The 17,751-nt window shown below is 43.4% G+C and overlaps 1 protein-coding gene across 1 annotated transcript in view; it reads right to left on the reverse strand.

Moving 5' to 3' along the window:
• The window catches only part of STAB2 (stabilin 2), a gene marked incomplete at both ends in the record, with an annotated part of 163,727 nt that overhangs the window by 98,285 nt on the left and 47,691 nt on the right, over positions 1–17,751 (reverse strand). Inside the window, 7 exons of the mRNA XM_080704808.1 lie at positions 2,014–2,166; positions 4,383–4,463; positions 4,764–4,817; positions 11,027–11,152; positions 11,298–11,354; positions 11,982–12,125; positions 13,739–13,888. Coding sequence (XP_080560934.1) covers positions 2,014–2,166; positions 4,383–4,463; positions 4,764–4,817; positions 11,027–11,152; positions 11,298–11,354; positions 11,982–12,125; positions 13,739–13,888 — 765 coding nt within the window. The remainder of the gene's footprint in view (positions 1–2,013; positions 2,167–4,382; positions 4,464–4,763; positions 4,818–11,026; positions 11,153–11,297; positions 11,355–11,981; positions 12,126–13,738; positions 13,889–17,751) is intronic.

A 17,751-nucleotide genomic window follows, 5' to 3' on the forward strand; every position in this document is an offset into this window, starting at 1 on the left:
AGGTGGGACTGCCCTCATCCCCCCCCACATCCTTTCCTGGGACGGGAGCTCTGGAGAGCACCTGGAGTTGCTGACGCCCATCCTCTTCCTGATGTCTGGGTTAGGCTGTGGGACCACTCTGGCCTGTTTTGATCCTCACCCAGATCTAAGCCAGGTGAGGCACCTGCCATTGCTTGTTTCCAAAGAATGAACCAAACAGAATCACTCTCAGGCACTGGCTGGGAAAGTGGCCTTGTTTCTACCCCTCTTAAAAAGGGGGTGATTGCCGGGTGTGGTGGTGCACACTTGTAATCCCAGCATTCTGGAGGCTGAGAACAGAGGATGGTGGTTCGCGGACAGTCTCAGCTACTTAGTGAGACCCTGTTTCAAAAATAATTAAAAATAGGGCAAGGGGCATAGCTCAAAGTTCAAATGCCCCTGGGTTCCATCCCTAGATCTGAAAAAAATAAAAAAGGGGTTGGTCAAAATGGGGTAAAATTCCCAGGGTGGCATCTTATTGGCACAGGAGATGCTCAGTAGCCTAAAACCTATCAGATTCCTTACATCAATTAAGAACTCCAGCTGGGCATGGTGGCACATGCCTGTAATCCCAGTACTTGTAAGGCTGAGATGGGAGGATTGCAAGTTGGAGGATAGCCTCAGCATCTTAGTAAGACCCCCATTTCAAACTACAAAATAAAAAAGGGATGAGAATATAGCTTGAAGATGGAATGCTCCTGGGTTCAATCTCCAGTACCAAAATAAAAAAGAAATCTAAAATCAAAAGGTCAGCCACAATCATGTGCCATGTGCTAAGACTTTTTTTTTAAATGAGGCCATCCATTTTTCCTTGTTCAATGCCTGGTTCTAAAGACATTGTAGTAGTCTTTGATGTATTCGCAAAGTGTCCTGAAAAGAAAGACCCAGATCTATTATTGCTGAAATTTGGGGCTTATGGTTTCCACAGGAACTTAAAAGATTGCCTGTAGACCAATATTGGAATTTGACTGCTTTTATTAAAACTAGCTGAGCCCCAAGGGTTGCTGTGGAAACAGAAAAAACCATTAAAGGTTATAGAAGCTCATAGAGAAACAGAAAGTCTGATATTTGAAAAGAAATGTAGAAGGAGAGTTGATTCATTAGACCAGAGCATCTGGGAAGAAAGTTTAAGTCCCTCTTAGAGAAAGTGCAGTTATGGGCCAGGAACAGGGTGGTCCTCAGTGACCAGGGCATGAGGAAGAGGTAGGAGGCTGGTCCTGAGTCCCATGGGGGAAAGAAACCCCAATCAACCATCATCCCCAAGGGTGTGGTGTAGTAGATTGACTACCATCTCTTTGAAATTCATATCCCTCCAAAAGTGCAGAATGTGACCTTACTTAGAAATAGAGCTGTGTGTGTGTGTGTGTGTGTGTGTGTGTGTGTGTGTGTGTGTTACTGGGGGTTGAACCCAGGGTCATTCTACCTCTGAACTGCACCCCAAGCCCTGTTTTAGTTTTTATTTTGAATCAGGGTCTCACTAAAGCTGCTGAGAGCCTCCCTACATTGCTGAGGCTGACCTTGAACCTGCAGTCCTCCTGCTTCAGCCTCCCAAGCACTAGGATTATAGGCATGAGCTACCACTCATGGCTAGAAATAGAGTCTTTACAGTGGTAAGTAGTTAGGCTAAGATGCGGCTACACTGAGTTAGGCTGGTCTAAATTCTAACAGGCTGGCGTCCTTCTAACAGGGAAGACACGGCAGTTTGGAAGGCCACTTGAAGATGGAGGTAGAGATGCAGCTGTAAGCCAAATAAAGTCAAGACTGCTGCAGCCATCTGATCCCGACACACCTGGGCAGCAGGGATCATGGGAATCTCGCCTGGAACCTTGGTTCACAGTTGAAGAGCTGGGACTTTTCACCCGCTTCTTCCTGGGGACAGAAAGCCCTCGGGGACAGGGCTGCTATCTCAAAAGTTCCTAATCAGTTGTTCAGAGTTGGGCGTGGGACATGGTTGGCTCCTTGGGCCTGGATTCTCCGCTCCCCCAGTCTTCTTACCAGTTTCATTTCTCTCTTGGTTTCGTCGCATCGATGGGGCAGAATCGGGACGATGGAGGGAGGAATGAGAACTCCGGTCAGTGTGTAAATTTGGCCATTTTTGGCACTGACCTCAATTTCTTCCAGGGCCACATCATTTGCCAGAATCTGTCCCTGAAGAGCAGTGAGAGAGAATCTTTTATTCTGTACTGCAGTGCCTGCTGTCCTCAGGAGGATGGGAAGGATGTAACCTCATGACAAAGCCCTCGAGGTCACCTAACTTTTCTCTGCAGGAAGGTCGCTATCAGAGGAGTCAGCTGATAGGAAGCAACTGAATCTGTTAAGTGAATTTTTTTTTTTTTGTGGCACTGAAGATTGAACTCAGGGGCATTCTGCTGACAAACTACTCCTTGGCCCTTCTTATTTTTTGTTTGGAACAGGGTCTACTAGATTGCTGAATCTTGCTAAGTTGCAGAGGCTGGCCTCCAACCTGTAATCCTCCTGTCTCAGCATCCCAAGTACTGGGATTACATGCATGCACCACCATGCCCAGCTTGTTAAGTGAATTCTCAAACTGACACTGGGCAGGAATCCCCTTCCAGAACGATCCATTCAGGCACTGGTCTAGGGCAGAGGGATTCCTGCTCTATGCTTTGGGCAAAGTGTTTTCCCCTTCTGTGGTGAAAGGAGGATCCACTCATTCAGATGCATTTATTGACCTTGAACTAGTACTGTTTTGGGCACTGGGGATGTATTGTCAAGCAAGTATATAAGTTTCTACCTGGGTTTGAGGGTGGGGAGCAGAAAATGCACAAATTAGCAAAGATTCTGGTCTCTGTTCTCCCCAAACCTGCTCCCCCTGGCAGGATAAACGGCAACTTCATCCTTCATAAACGGCTCAGGTCAAAACCCCAGGGGTGACCCTTGGTTTTCTCCGTCTTTATCTCCATCCAATTCATTGGCACACGTGGCTGGGCGTACCTTCAGGATGCATTCAGGGTGCAGCCACTCCTCACCACCGCACTGCTTCTGCCCTGGTCCAAGCCACCCCAGTCTTTACTGGACTATTGCAGTCAAATCTTTAAGGCAGTCTCTCAAAATATGCATCTGATGATGTTCCTCTGTGCTTCTCCTCCCATTAGGAGTAAGAACCTACATTCATACCCAGACCTGGCTGACCCGCCTCCTCTCTTGGAAGGCCTGGCCCTCCCCAACTCCTCTCCCCTCCCCTCCCCACCCCTCCCCTCTCCTCCCTACCCCTACCTTCTCTTCCCCTCCCCTCCCCTCTCCTCCTCACTCCTCCCCTCTCCTCCTCTCCCCTCCCTTCTCTTCCCTTTCCCTCTCCTCCCCTCCCTTCCTCTCCCCTCCCCTCCCCTCCCCACCCCTCCCTTCTCTTCCCCTCCTCTCCCCTCTCTTCCCCTCTGTTCCACCCAGCTCTTGCTGTTCCTCAGACAGCTTAGGCGTGCTCCTCGCCTTTGGTTCTGTGCTGTCTGCTTCCTCCTGCCTCTGGAACATTCTTTCCTCCATCCTACTCTGTCCCCCATTTCCTTCAAGGCTCGGCTCAGGACTTCAGGACTTCTTTGTGAGGACTATAGGGCACTTTACCTAGTCTGTCCCCCACTTTCCCTCCTATTCCCCGCTTTGCCATGTTCTCCCTTTATCTCTATGACATGCTGTACTTAACTTCTTTACTGTCTATCTCCCTATTTCCTGATTCCATGCAACCAGGAAACTTTGTTAATTCACTGATGTATCTTTGGGACCCACAGTGCACCTAGCTAGCACTTGAAAGATATTTATTGAATGGATGAGACCACTGTGATCACCATCAACGGTGAATCAGCAGGAAACCATGTCTCTAAAATGTCAGACTTTGCAGACATTACAACCTCAAAGAGTTGGCTGACTTAATACTGCCTTGTTTGAGTCTCTTAAATCACTCCCGCTACTTCCACCTCAGGGCCTTTGCACACGCTCTCCCTTCCCATGGGAACTTGCTTCTTCTTGGTCAAGTTCATTCTACTTTCCTCCAAGGCATGTAGAGAGAATCAGCCCTTCCTGAGGACCTCCCGACCTGCAGGAGGGCTCCTGCTGCCCTGGGCTTTCTCAGCCCCTGAGCTTCCCTTGCCTGGAACCTTCTGCAGCTGCAAATAAGCCATTTACTGCTCGTCTCATGAGTTGTTTAAAGGCTATTTCTCCTGCTGGACAGCAGTGTCCTTTTCTCTGCTTTATTCCTGGTCTCCGGTACAGGCAGTTAGATGCTCAGCACAAATTTGCCAAAAGGAGTTAACGGAGTGAGCAACGTCGTCATAAAGAACTGAGCCCGGGAGGCGGTGCAGAGGCAGGAGGAGCTGGCCGCCAGCGCGAGCCGCGGCAGGCCCACCACTTACGTTGCTGGTGGTGTTGAACCGGATGATCTGGTTGGCCAAGCTCCTGATGTGAGGGGTGGCGATGAGAGTCGCCACCTGGAGCTGCAACAAGAAGGGGCAATGGGAACACTTGGAGCAGTGCCCAGAGTCCTGACTTCTTACAGTTCCTACTAGGAAAAAAAAAATCTTGAAAGTCTATGAAATAAATAACGGGGGCTTTGATGGCACGTGTTTTTGTGGCTCGGAAGATTGCTTTGTGATTGGATTCATTGTTCACGGCCGATGGTTCACTCAGAGCTAAAGAACAAATGTCACCAGTTCTCTGGGACCACAATATTAGAACCGAAGACTAGGGTCAGATATCTTAGAAGAGGGGGAAACAGCAGGAAGAGCGGGGCTGACCTGGGTAAAGGGGACAACGTGGTATCTGACGAGTTCCAGAAGTTTCCGAGAGCCCTGTGAAGGAACCAAAAACATTTCTTTTGTCAAAGAAAACACTACACCCACACTCTTCTAGGGATCTTTTGAATATTTTGACATTCAACCATAAAAGTAAAGGATGTCTAGCCTCTTTATTGGGGAATCCAGGATGAGAAAACCCCATCCCCCAAAGAGCTAACATTCACCAGATGGTCATCCTCTGATAGGGGCAGTTTTGAAAATATAACATAATGCACAGTTCATGGAGTCCTCCCAGCATCCCTGTGAAAAGGGAGCACTGACCCATGTTATGTGTGATAACACTGAGTTTCAAAGACACGTTCGAGGTCGTGCCACGAACTCAGGCTGTGAGCGTAAGAATTAGGCAGAGCTCCTCTTGGTCACTTAGTTCCTTACTGTTCTGTATGTCTAAGGTGATGTTCTAGATTTTCTGAGCCAGCCTCCATTTATGATTCTGTGTCACTTGCTCCATAAATAAACACCCGCTGGTCAGGCCCCATGCTGGTCCCTTGGGAATATACAGCCCCAGGGTCCTCGCTCATCTTTCTCGCCCACCAGGAGGTCATTTGTCCTTCAAAGCCCCTTCCAAGGTCTCACATGCTTCAGGAAACTGAAGCAGCAGTGGGGAAAAGAGAGGGTCCTGGGCACAAGGAGGAGACCCAGCAGGATAAGCGATCCCCATAGCGGGCCCTGGAGGGATGCTGCAGAGGGGAGGAGCGTGGGGAGCACGGATGGCAGTGGGAGCCACGACAGCATGTCTTGCTCTAGCAGCTGAGTCCCCGGCTTCACAGTCGTCCAGTTGTGCTATCAAGTGGCCCGGCGCGGTCACTCTGGCTTGGAAAGGGGAAGGGACACGAATTAAGAGTCAAACAGCCGCCAAGAGGGCGGCCTTCTCTGGACAGATCTAGCACCATGAAGGCTCAGGCTCAAAGCAAGCCCTACTCCTCCTGAGCTCCCCCGCAGCCTCTGCCTTTGGCCTCAGTCACACTCTTCAGGGGAGCTGCCTGTGCGTAGTGTGGCCACATGCCCTGGTTTGTCTGGTATGGTTTCCACCTGTTGTCCTAACAGCTTTATTTGCTTTCAAAAGTGTATGAGTAGCGGATAAATGACAAAGCTGTCACATCTACAACCCAGTGGCGTCAGGTGCAGGGCAGGATTAGCGGCACGAGTGCTGAGGTTGGCACTGTTAGCCAGCCCTGAAGGGATGCTCTCCGCAGCCTTCATCCTGTTGCTATGAGGAGGTGGTGCTATTAACACCCATCAGTGCTTCTTGGCAGAAAGGGTAGGGCGATGTGGGCACAGCTGAGAAATGTCAGACCAAACAGGACTGCAAACTCCTGGAAGGCCAAGGCTTGGGTCTGTCAGGATTATCATTGCCCTGTCCCTAGTCAGTGCAGTATGGAGCACATATTTAAAAAAAAAAAGTTTATGGAACTTCATAAACATTTGTGCCAACCAAATTAAAAAGTAGGGGGAGCTGTCCTTGGAAAAGCACCGAGATGGACCTTAGAAATTTGAGTTCGGATTCTGGTTTTCTGTGTGACTTTCGGCAAGTCACTTAACTCCTGAGTCTCAGTTTTGCCTGCAAAATAAATGGACCAGTAGAGGGTCCTTCCAGCCCTCTTATCTTATAGGAACTAATTTATCAATGAAATAATCCTCTTCTAAGCTCTCCAAAATAATTGGCGTTAGCCATTTCTCAAGAAAGGGGAGAATGAAAGAATCAAAGGGACCCATCAGCACTGCCTCCCCCCGAGTGCCCGTCCAGGGGCCACAGCGCCAACCCAGCCCAACAGACAGCATATGCCTCCATGCTGCGCTCCAAGAACCTTTGGTGTCATGCAGTTTTTCCCTTATGAGGACATTCACCTCCTCGCTGCTGTTTTTGGTTAAAAATGAAAACAAAACAAAAACAAAAATAAACCCTCAAATAAGTCCTTTGGTGCTAGAGGCAGAGAGAGTTCTCTCCCAACTTGTTAATATGATCTTAAAGTTTGCCTCCCTTTATTTTATTTGCAAGACATCTGAATTTGGAAAGGCAAGTTTCTTGTTCTCTTTGCTTTTATTTCTGTCTAGTTCACTGATGGAGTCATAAACAGCAGCTTGTAATCAGTAGCCATGATCTCAGCAGGGACTGGATGGTTTCCAGACAAAACTGTGCTTCAGGGAGAAAAATACACTATTAAGGAAATATAGCATTCCAGAATCAGAATTAGAAACTGCTATCCCAATGAAAACATTTTCTCCGTTTCACTGGCAGAGCTGAAGGGGACTTTATGTCTCCAGCTGAGGTCCTTTTCTGAAGGTCAAGCTAAAAGATGGTATTCAGAAGAACGAAGGAGTTTGCCATAGGTTGAGAAATTTTAACCTGTACATGTTCTGACCCAGAGAAGAAGGCAAAAATGTTCATTCTGCTTCTCACATAGAAACCAAAGAGGAAAGCCAGTTTTTCACTCAGAACAGAGATCTGAGATTTTATATTCTAGGAGAAAACCCAGAAGCATCGGTGCACAGTGCCAATTTCTATGGTGTAAATATTCCCATTGAAGGCTGATTGTCAAGCTACCAATGTGATCTCGCTGAACAGAGCTGGAAAGAGATGCACTCAGTCCATCCTTGAGAGCTGGGGGAGCCAGCTCCGGCCTCCACTAGAAGCAGTTACTTGGGAGAAGGAAGAGTTTTCTGAAAAAAGATACTCGACAGAAAGGTAGGGAATTTAATTTTTTTTCTATCCTAGTTTAAGACTTTTATTTTAAGTGATTAGTTGCTTTAGAATTCTTCTTCTATTATTATTATTATTATTATTATTATTATTATTTAGAAATATCCAAGAAGAACTCAAACTTTCACTATTTGCAGATGACATGGTACTATATTTAGAAAACCCAACAAACTCATCCAAAAGGCTTAGAGAACTGATCCACAAATTCAGCAAAGTATCTGGATACAAAATCAATCTTAAAAAACCAGAAGCTTTCCTGTATACCAACCATAAATCCACTGAAAAAGAAATTCAGAAAACACTTCCTCTCAGGATCTCCCACAAAAAATAAAATACTTAGGAATAAACTTGACCAAGGAGGTAAAAGATCTCTACAAAGAAAATTATAAAACACTGAAAAAAGAAGTCGAAGCGGATCTTAGAAGATGAAAGGATCTTCCATGTTCATGGATTGGCAGAATAAATATCATTAAAATGGCCATCCTTCCAAAAGTGATCTACAGATTTAATGCAATGCCCATTAAACTATCAAGATCATTCCTCACAGACAGAAAAATCAGTCCTTAAATTTATCTGGAATAAATAACAAAAACCCCAGAATAGCCAAGGTAGTTCTCAGCAACAAAAACCATGTAGGAGGAATCACAATACCTGACTTTATACTACAAAGCCATTGTAATAAAAACAGCATGGTACTAGCAAAAAAACAGATACATAGACCAATGGAACAGAATAGAAGACCCAGAAACAAGTCCACACACTTTCAGCCAATTGATTTTTGACAAAGGGGCCAAAAACATACACTGGAGAAAAGATAGCCTGTTCAACAAATGGTGTTGGCAAAACTGGTTAACCATATGCAGAAAATTGGAAATTAACCCCACTTTCTCACCCTGTACAAAAGTTAATTCAGGATGGATCAAAGACTTGGAAATCAAACCAGAGACCTTGAAGCTCCTTGAAGAGGGCATAGGTCCAACACTGCAACACATAGGTACAGATAAACACTTTCTCAACAAGACCCCAAAGGCACAACAAATTAAAAGGTGAATCAATACATGGGATTGCGTGAAACTGAAGAGCTTCTGTTCAGCAAAGGAAACTATCAAGAACCTCAGTCGAGAGCCAACAGAATGGGAGAATATTTTTGCCACCTACACCACTGATAGAGGACTAATATCTAGAGTATACAGAGAACTCAAGAAACTCAACACTAAGAAAACAAAGCATCCAATAACAAAATGGGCAAACGACCTAAATAGACACTTCACAAAAGAAGAAATTCAAATGGCCAAAAATGCATGAAAAAATGCTCAACATCACTGGCAATCAGAGAGATACAAATCAAAACTACCCTGAGATTTCACCTAACTCCAACTAGAATGGCAATCATTCAAAACACAAACAACAACAGATGCTGGTGAGGATGTGGAGAAGTGGGAACTCTAAGACATTGTTGGTGGGATTGCAAATTAGTGCAACCACTTTGGAAAACAGTATGAAGAATCCTCAGAAGAATGGGAACAAATCTACCATTTGATCCAGCAATACCACTTCTGGGTATCTACCCAAAAGATAGGAAATTAAACTACCAAACTAATTCATGCGTATCTATGTTCATAGCTGCACAATTCACCATAGCCAAACTATGGAACCAGCCAAGATGTCCATCAACAGATGAATGGGTTACAAAACTCTGGGATATGTACACAATGGAATTTTACTCAGCCATTAAAAAAAAACCCAGTTACATCATTTTTAGGGAAATGGATGGAACTGGAGGACATTATGCTAAGTGAGATTAGTCAGTCACAAAAAATAAGAAAGCAGATGCTTTCTCTAATATGTGAGAGTTAGGGAGAAATGGGTCATAGGAGGAACTCTAGATGAAAAAGGAAATCCTATAGAGGAGCAAACAAGGCAACCTAAAGGAGGAGAAAGGAGGGGGGAAAAGGAAAATCTCTAAAACACACAATGTACTTAAACATATCGAAGTCAACCACTAAGCCAAGCAAGGGAAGGACGGATGGGGAGAGAATGGGGTGGGAATTGGGTAGGGGTTAAATCAGTGATGTGTACATGTATGTACACACACATTTTTTACCCCAATATGATATATGAATATAATACACCAAGAAAAAAAAATCCGTCACATTATGGAGGTCATAGAATCTTAGGAAAGAAACATTACTTTTTTAACCTCACTTTACAAGGAGTGTGAGTTCTAAAAGGAAGTATCACAGATTTTCAATAATAGCAAAGTTTCAGAAAACTGGAGTTTGAATTATATACTTTAAGTGACGTTCTATTTAAGGTCCTGGGGATATCTGGTTTTCTCAATGAAAACCTGTAGCAAATTCTTTCTTGTGTTCAACATCTGTTTGCAGTGTAAGAAATGCCTTCTGTTTTATCCCTCTGACATGTATATTTTAAATTCAGAGTTTTCAGAAAGGCCCATTATTTCGTAGGTATGTGAGAATGTTCTAGAATATTCACTGTCTCCATGTGAACCTTCAAAACAAAAAATCAAGAAATTTAAGGTTTGCAAAAACAAGTGTGTTTGGGCCTTCTTGAGTGAGAGTATGGTGTTTACCAGCAGGTTCTGGGCCTCTTTTTAATGCTAAGAAGTCAAATGCTTGGGTAAGACTTCAGAACCTGCTTATTTAACCAGCTCCATAGGTGATTCCTAACTGCACTAAAGTTGGGGACACTGTTGCAAAAGGCTTGGACAGCCCCACAGTCCACATTCTGTATAATTATTAGGGATCTGTATGAAGTTGTAGGCACTGCCAATATGGCGTCTTGATTTCAGAGCCCTGGAACAAAGTTTATGGCCTTTCATAGAGTTTCATCATTTGTCATTCTAAGGAACAAAATATTTCTTTAGGTTACAGGTATTACTTCTGGGAAAGGAAATACTTCAAATGGTTTTGGTCACTACACCCTGATAGAAAAAAGTCAACTGTTTCCTTTCTAGAGGGGAATGTGGCAGAACTGAGGCCCCTGATATGTAAAGAAAGGATTATCATGGAGAGAGAGGAAAACAATAGAAAAGAAAGACTATAGCATCTAAAAATGACACGCATTCCTTTGAAAGTGTAGCCAAGGCCCGGCCTTGGGCCTTGGATGGCTTCTTTAGGTGGTTTCAGAGTTGTAGAGAACTTAAACTGGTGATTTTACTCTGATAAACACTAGAAGAGCCAGGATGAATCAAACTACCCATTTAGACTCAGGATTATCAATAGATTTAATTTCCTGTGCTGAGTTGAACTGACTGATGATAACAGCGATTGGGAGCTCTATTGAAGAGACTAAAGCCACACACCCTAGTAGTTCCAGGGTTCTGTTATTGATTAGTGATGTCTGCTTTGGTTGTGGGAGGGCAAATGGTGATGCATGTGCTAATTTTAAAGCTCTTCCCATTAAGAAAAAGCTATATCTGTATAGACAGACTGGGCCAGCGATGCTGACAGGATACATCAGAGTATGGAGGTTACAGTACCTCTGGAGAAAGGAGGTAATCGAGGGTGCCTTCCTTCATGTTATCCAATGCTTCATTACTTGGAACAAAAATGGTGTATGGTCCGCCAACCCCATCCTCATCTAAGGCACGTCCCACATTGGTTTCCTGTGTTTGAGAAACACAATTTTATGTCTGTGAGCTATCTCAGACAAATATTTGAATTGTCCAGAAAACACTTGTAGTTGACAACCCTGAACATTTTATAAAGGTCTTAGCAAACATTTCTCAGGAATTTACGACAGGTACATACCTCTAACAAAGATCTGAACTTGCTGTATCTTCGTCGCAGCATTGCCATTATGGTTTGCTAAAAAGAGATATTTTGCTTAAAAATCAGTAAAATAAATAAACTGTTAAGGAAATAGAAATCTTAACATTGAGAGGCCAATGACAGCATTTGTGTGTGTGGGCAATCACAAAGGGACTTGGTCACCTTTTATACTTATGCAAATGTTTGTTGTCATTTAATACTATTTAACACTGTTAAGTATTTAACAATTTAATATTGTTATTTAAACAGGAGCTCAAGCCCGTGCATTCAGAAGCAGCTCTTCACCATCATCATATAGGCCAAAAGGAATAAATTTCTTGACAATGATTGCCCTCTTCCATTAAGTAGGAGAGTTAAATTTTCATAACGATGGGTCACTGGGCTCAGTTATCTGATATTGCCAATAAAAGAGGTAACAATAAAATCCAGATTTTTTTTTCTATACACATGAACTGCCTGCTTTTCTTTTCCTCTGCAGAAATACTCAGATTCTATTGACAACAGACAAATCATCCTCCCTTCTCCTCCCTTGAGAACCTTTAAGTAAAATGAAGGAGAAGCACCCTGCACTGGCTGTTTAAACATTTTCTTCTTGGACTGGACTCTCCAGGGAACAAGGAAAGAGGAGTTTGGTTGACATCACATGGACCTGAAACAGCTCACCTCTTTGTTGCTCTCAAAGGTGGGCTCTATGTTGTCCATGGCTCTGTCGAGGATGTGCACTAGTCCGTTGGAAGCAATTATGTTTCCCTGTAGAATTTTTACTTTCTTTATGCCTCCATAAAGTTTAAGCTTCAGTTGGTTGTCCTAAAATTCCAGAGAAAGATAAAATGAAATTACCACAATATTCTGGAAGGAGAGAGCACTGGACTGGAAGTCAGAAATCCTGAGTCCTTAAGTCCTGGCACTTACCAGCTATGAGATTTTGAGTGAGTCACAGAACCCAATATGAGGATGAACGTACCTGCTGGGTTGACCTCACAGAGTTTTCCTAAGAGCAAATGATAGAGCCTGTGGAATGAAACTACTACTGAAATCTGAATGCAAAATGTGGATGGGGCATTGCAATGTTTTCTTCCAGTAAACTGCAAGCTCCATAATGATGGGATTATCCAATTTAATGTAAAGGTACCACTGACTTTAGTGTGTTGCATAGAGTAGGTGCACAATAAAAATATTTGTTGCATGAACACTAAAGTTAATTCCTTCTTCTCCTGCAAGTTACTGACTTAGTAAATATTTTTGAATGAATTAATGAGGTAATATATGCATGTCCTTGTGAGGAAGGAAGCTACATCATATTATTTGATATTTATCACTCTCTATCCCACCACCTACCTTCGAATCTATCAGTTTATTATCCTTTCATCAGTCTATAATCCATTCATCCATCCATCCATCCATCCATCCATCCATCTCTCCATCTGTCTTCACACACAGCAGCCTGGATAGGGTGGTGGTCCATGGAGTGAGGCAGACTCCATTTGAATCTTGGCTTTGGCACTTACTGTGTGACCTCCCCACTTTCCCATAGGACAAACAGGGATTATGAGATGAATTCAGTAATAGGGTTTTTATGAGTCTTATACAGCATGAATACAGATTGTCTTCATGTGTTAGCATAGAAAGAACACTCAGTAGCCGGGCGTGGTGGCGCACGCTTGTAATCCCCGCGCTTGGGAGGCAGAGACAGGAGGATCGCGCAGGTTCGAAGCTAGCCGCGCGCGCTGGCTTAGGAGACCCTGTTTCCAAATAAAAATGTAAAAATAGGTCTGGGAGTGTAGCCCGGAGATAGAAGGGCTTCCAGGAACCCCAGTACCACCAAAAAAAAAAAAAAAGAAAAAAGAAAAAAAAAGAAAAAGAAAAAAAAAAAGAAAGAACACTCAGTAATTGACTGACTATTGATACAGGGTGAAAGGCAATAGCATAGACTGTATCCCATACATGCAAGTCTGTTGATTAATCACATGCCCCTCCCCTAGCTAATAGGGTCAAATAAGAAGAATTATTTGTAAAAGGGGGGAGGGAATTAAACAAGAACTAATGGCTTTAGAAGAGACAGAATGCTAAGCTGGAGAAGATGGATCAACTCCAGCAATCCAAAGCGAACACAGCCTATTTCCTTTGAAAAAGAATGCCAACTGGGCTTCCTGCTGATGCTTCCAAGAAACAGGCTACAGCAGTTGGTATTCCTGCTGGCAGTTGAGAGATGGTCACCTTGAAAACTAAATTGAACCTGACAGTCCACCTCCCCTCTTCCTGACTCTAGTCTTCCTACCTAGGCAGGTGTTTGACCAATAAGGATTAAGGAAGAAGTTCTTTATAACCCTTCACAAATCCCAAGCAGAAAGAACAAGAAGCGTACGGGCTTTAATTTGGTGGACATTTCAGTTCTGGGAGTGAAACAGAGAAATCCTCACCTTATCGCTGTTGAAGATGTCCCCTGCCTTCCCAGTCAAGGTGTAGAAGGTGTCTGTGTCATTCATAAGCTCTGTGCTCATCTGCCCGGCAATGATGTGCAGTTTCACAAAATACTGAGCTGCCTCATTATCCACCAGAAGCTCTTTTACCTGAGAAAAGAGAGCCAGCTTGACTGTTGTTTGAAGGGGAAAATGAGTTTTGTGATGCCTGCTGTGCTTCATTCAGCATCAAAGGCATCAAAGTTGGACCACCCTAACGTGCACACTCTCTGGGCTCTTTCAGTAAAGCTGATTCTTCATGTGCACAGACACCCGGGGCAGGCTGTAGAGAGTGGAAATTTAGAGAGCTAGAGTTGATGCCCAGTATATGCTCAGACCCTGGCAGGCTGCTCTGGCTCTGAAGCTGATGTGGCCAGGAAAGCAAAGCAGTGGTGCTGGGAAGGGCAGGATAGTGACAAGTCCCAAGGATCTACCTTGAGTACAGGAAGAGGACCAGAAGAAAATACTCTGAAGTTCTAGACATGAGCAGGAAGAGTGGACCGATGATGCTTTTGAATAGTAAAGATTTCTGAAATCTACTGGATTTAATCTATATTTTGTCACTACCACATTGTCAATAATCAATCAGCAGATATTTTTTATTTAACTCTGCAAACTTTACATATTGAGTAACATGCCTGGATCATGGCATTCACTATTTGCTGGTCCTTCTCCCAGACAGGAGAGACCAGAGGGCATCTGTCCAAAGGTCAACAATAGCCAGCCTCATCTCGGACAATGAATGGTGGCGGCATATTAGGACAAAGGAGCCTGGAACTCACTGGGGTTTGGTTTAGTGTAGCAAAAATATTATTGCAAAATATCTTGGATTAAGATAACCCAATTTTTTTACAAATGGGTAAGTATGTTATTTACAGTAAATCAAAGAGAGCTATTTCATTGATATCATTGTGATAAGACACCTCTACTGGGTACAACCTTCATCCCCACTGGATGATATTATCTCAAACAACAGCTGCTCACATTGAAGAGGAAACTATTGTTTCCCCATCCCTGTTACCATTTGTGATAATTTTAAAGAAACAAATTCCTAGCTAGTGCAGCCATTGAATTCTTCCTGTGGGAAATAAAAAGTTTCTTATTATACAAATCTTATTGATCACATAACTATATGCTAAGAATATTTAGAGGTTACCTTTGGAGGGGCAGTAATAGAAAAGGGGCCCCAAGAAAGCTTCTAGAGGGCTGGTAATGGTCTTGCTGGATACACAAGTACTTTCACTTGAGAAAGCCCATTGAGTTGTACACTTCTAATTTGTGTACTTTCTGTAAGGCTGTTTCACTTAAAAAGTTTATCAAACACCGTCTGTTCTCATTCATGTGTGGAAGCTGAAAGAGTTGATTTCACAGAAGTAAAGAGAACAAAAGTAGTCACTAGAGGCAAGGAAGGGGAGAAGAAAGTAGGGACAGAGAACGGTCAGATAATAGGCACCAAAACACAGATAGGAGGACTAACTCCTCATGTTCTGAGGTACAGTAGGGTGACTAAAGCTCATGGCAATTATAATATATCTTATAAAGAACTAGAAGGGATAATTTGAATCATTGTATCACAAAGAAATGATAAATGTTCAAGGACATGGCAGTTTTGTTCATTACCCTGATTTGATCATTACACATTTTGTACCTGTATCAAAATATCACACTCTTCTCTATAAATATGCACACTTTTATGTGTGTTAAAAATAAAAAAAATTAAGCTGGGTATGGTGACACATGTTTGCAATCCCAGTACTTGGGTTAGTGAGGCAGGAGGATTGCAGGTTCACAGCCAGCCTCAACAACATGGTGAGGCCCTTTCAAGACTTAGTGAAACTCTATTTCAAAATAAAAAAAAAAATAAAATAGGGTTGGAGGTGTAGCTCAGAAGTAGAATGCCCAGTACCACACACATAGAAAAAAATTCTATTAAAAATCACCATCCTGGACTTCTGGGATGATGGCAACCGAGAAAAGATGGGCTTAAGAGCCCCGCTAACAACCAATCTCCATTACCACAAAATCAGCGCCTTTCATAGCCAGAAAACACCATCACCAGAGAAACAAAAGAATCACCAGGCTCCAGAGAGAGAGAGAGCGGACTGAGAACAGAGCTCAGAGCCACAGAGGAGATACACCGGCCTCATGCCTGAGGACGCGGCAGCAGAGCTTTACTGCCGGCGGCAGCGGTGAGTTCACCGGACGGCTACAGCAAGCCGAGGTGAGCCGCTGCGGAACAGCCAGGTGGGATTTCTCGGCGCAGGGAGCATCTAAAGCTCCCAGTGGCTGAGCTCAGCACACGCTGCAGGGATTCAGAGTGGAACTCAAAACCAAGAAGAAATACGCCAGACTCATGGCAGAGGGCGTAGCAGCGGCGCCATATTGCCACAGGTGGCAGCAGCAGCAGCGAATTCACCGAGTCCAGTACAGCTACATCTGTGTACTCAAGAACAGTGAGTCAAATTGCGGGCCACAGAGGAGAAATCCCAGTACTGTACTCCCTGGGACTTGACCCAGTGGGGGAGGGGCGGTGGCAGAGATATCACACCATAGGAGAACGTGCAACCTGGCACCCCCCACAGTCTAAAGCAGCCTCTATCGACTCTCTGGGTCGGAGACTCTGTGATACAACCCAGTAAAGGAGTAGTGGGGTCTGAGATACTACTGACTCGAGATCCAGAACACCTTAAGTGAAGTCATAGTGACCCAAGGGAAGAACCCAGAGAAGGCACAAACTTCCGAAATCATGGGAAAGAGGAATAATACTGGAGCAATGAATGCCCACAACCCCACAACATCAGAACCCGATAAAACAGAAAATCAGAGATTTCTAGAAGATCAAATCAAGAAAATAACTGTAGAAATAATAGAGGTGCTTCGAAAAGAACTCAGAGAGAGCCAAAAAGAGATAAAGGATGCAATTAATGAAGTAAAGGTCTCAATTCAAATCACAAACATTCAATTAGACCACATGGAGAACAGAATCTCGCTCTTAGAAGATGATCATTCCAAAAATGAACGCATAGTTTCTAATCTAGAAAAAATATCCGACAGCAGGAATCTGATATTGAAGAAATATGGGCCCATTTTAAGAGAGCTAACCTAATGGAATAGAGGAGGGAAAAGAAAGTGAAACCAAAGGGATCAACAATCTCTTCAAGGAAGTAATAGCAGAAAATTTTCCAAATATAGAGCAAGAGGTTGATACACAGGTCCAGGAAACTTATAGAACTCCCTTTAGACAGGATCGGAGAAGAGGATCCCCATGCCACATAATTGTCAAAATGACCACTGTGGAAGCCAAGCAGAGAATATTAAAGGCAACAAAAACAAAGGGCTAAGTGACATTCAGAGGCAAACCAATTAGAATCACTCCAGACTTCCCAAACCAAGTCATTAGAGCCAGAAGGGCTTGGAGTAACATATTCCAAACTCTGAAAGAAAACAACTTCCAGCCAAAAATTTCCTACCCAGCAAAACTTTCTATCAAAATAGAAGGAGAAATAAGAAGCTTCCATGACAAACAGAAACTGAAGGAATTTATGTCTTCAAAACCAGCACTAGAGAAAATACTCCAAGAGATTAACTACAAAGAAGAAATAGGTAACACACACCAGAACCAGAGAAACAAGAGTTTCCATCCAACAGACAACTAAGATTGGTTATCTGTGGAGATTCATTATTTATGTTAGTCTTTTACCTATCTCTAAATTGTATTGTTTGCTTTTATTGTTGTTAATTTTTAGGATTTCTAGTTGGAATATTAATATACCTTCAGATATAGTATTTGGAAATATTTTATCCCATTCTATTAGTAACTGTTTACTCTGTTTACATTGTCTTTGTATATACAATATTTTTTTTTTTTAGGGAGTTTGTATACTCTTCTGTTGCCTGTGCCATTGAAATCATATCCAAGAAATCACTGCCAATTTCAGTGTTGTGAGGTTTTATGACCCAGATTTTCTCCTAAA

The sequence above is a fragment of the Muscardinus avellanarius genome (assembly GCF_963383645.1).
Source record: "Muscardinus avellanarius genome assembly, chromosome: 11".
In the NCBI taxonomy this organism is placed as follows: Eukaryota; Metazoa; Chordata; class Mammalia; order Rodentia; family Gliridae; genus Muscardinus; species Muscardinus avellanarius.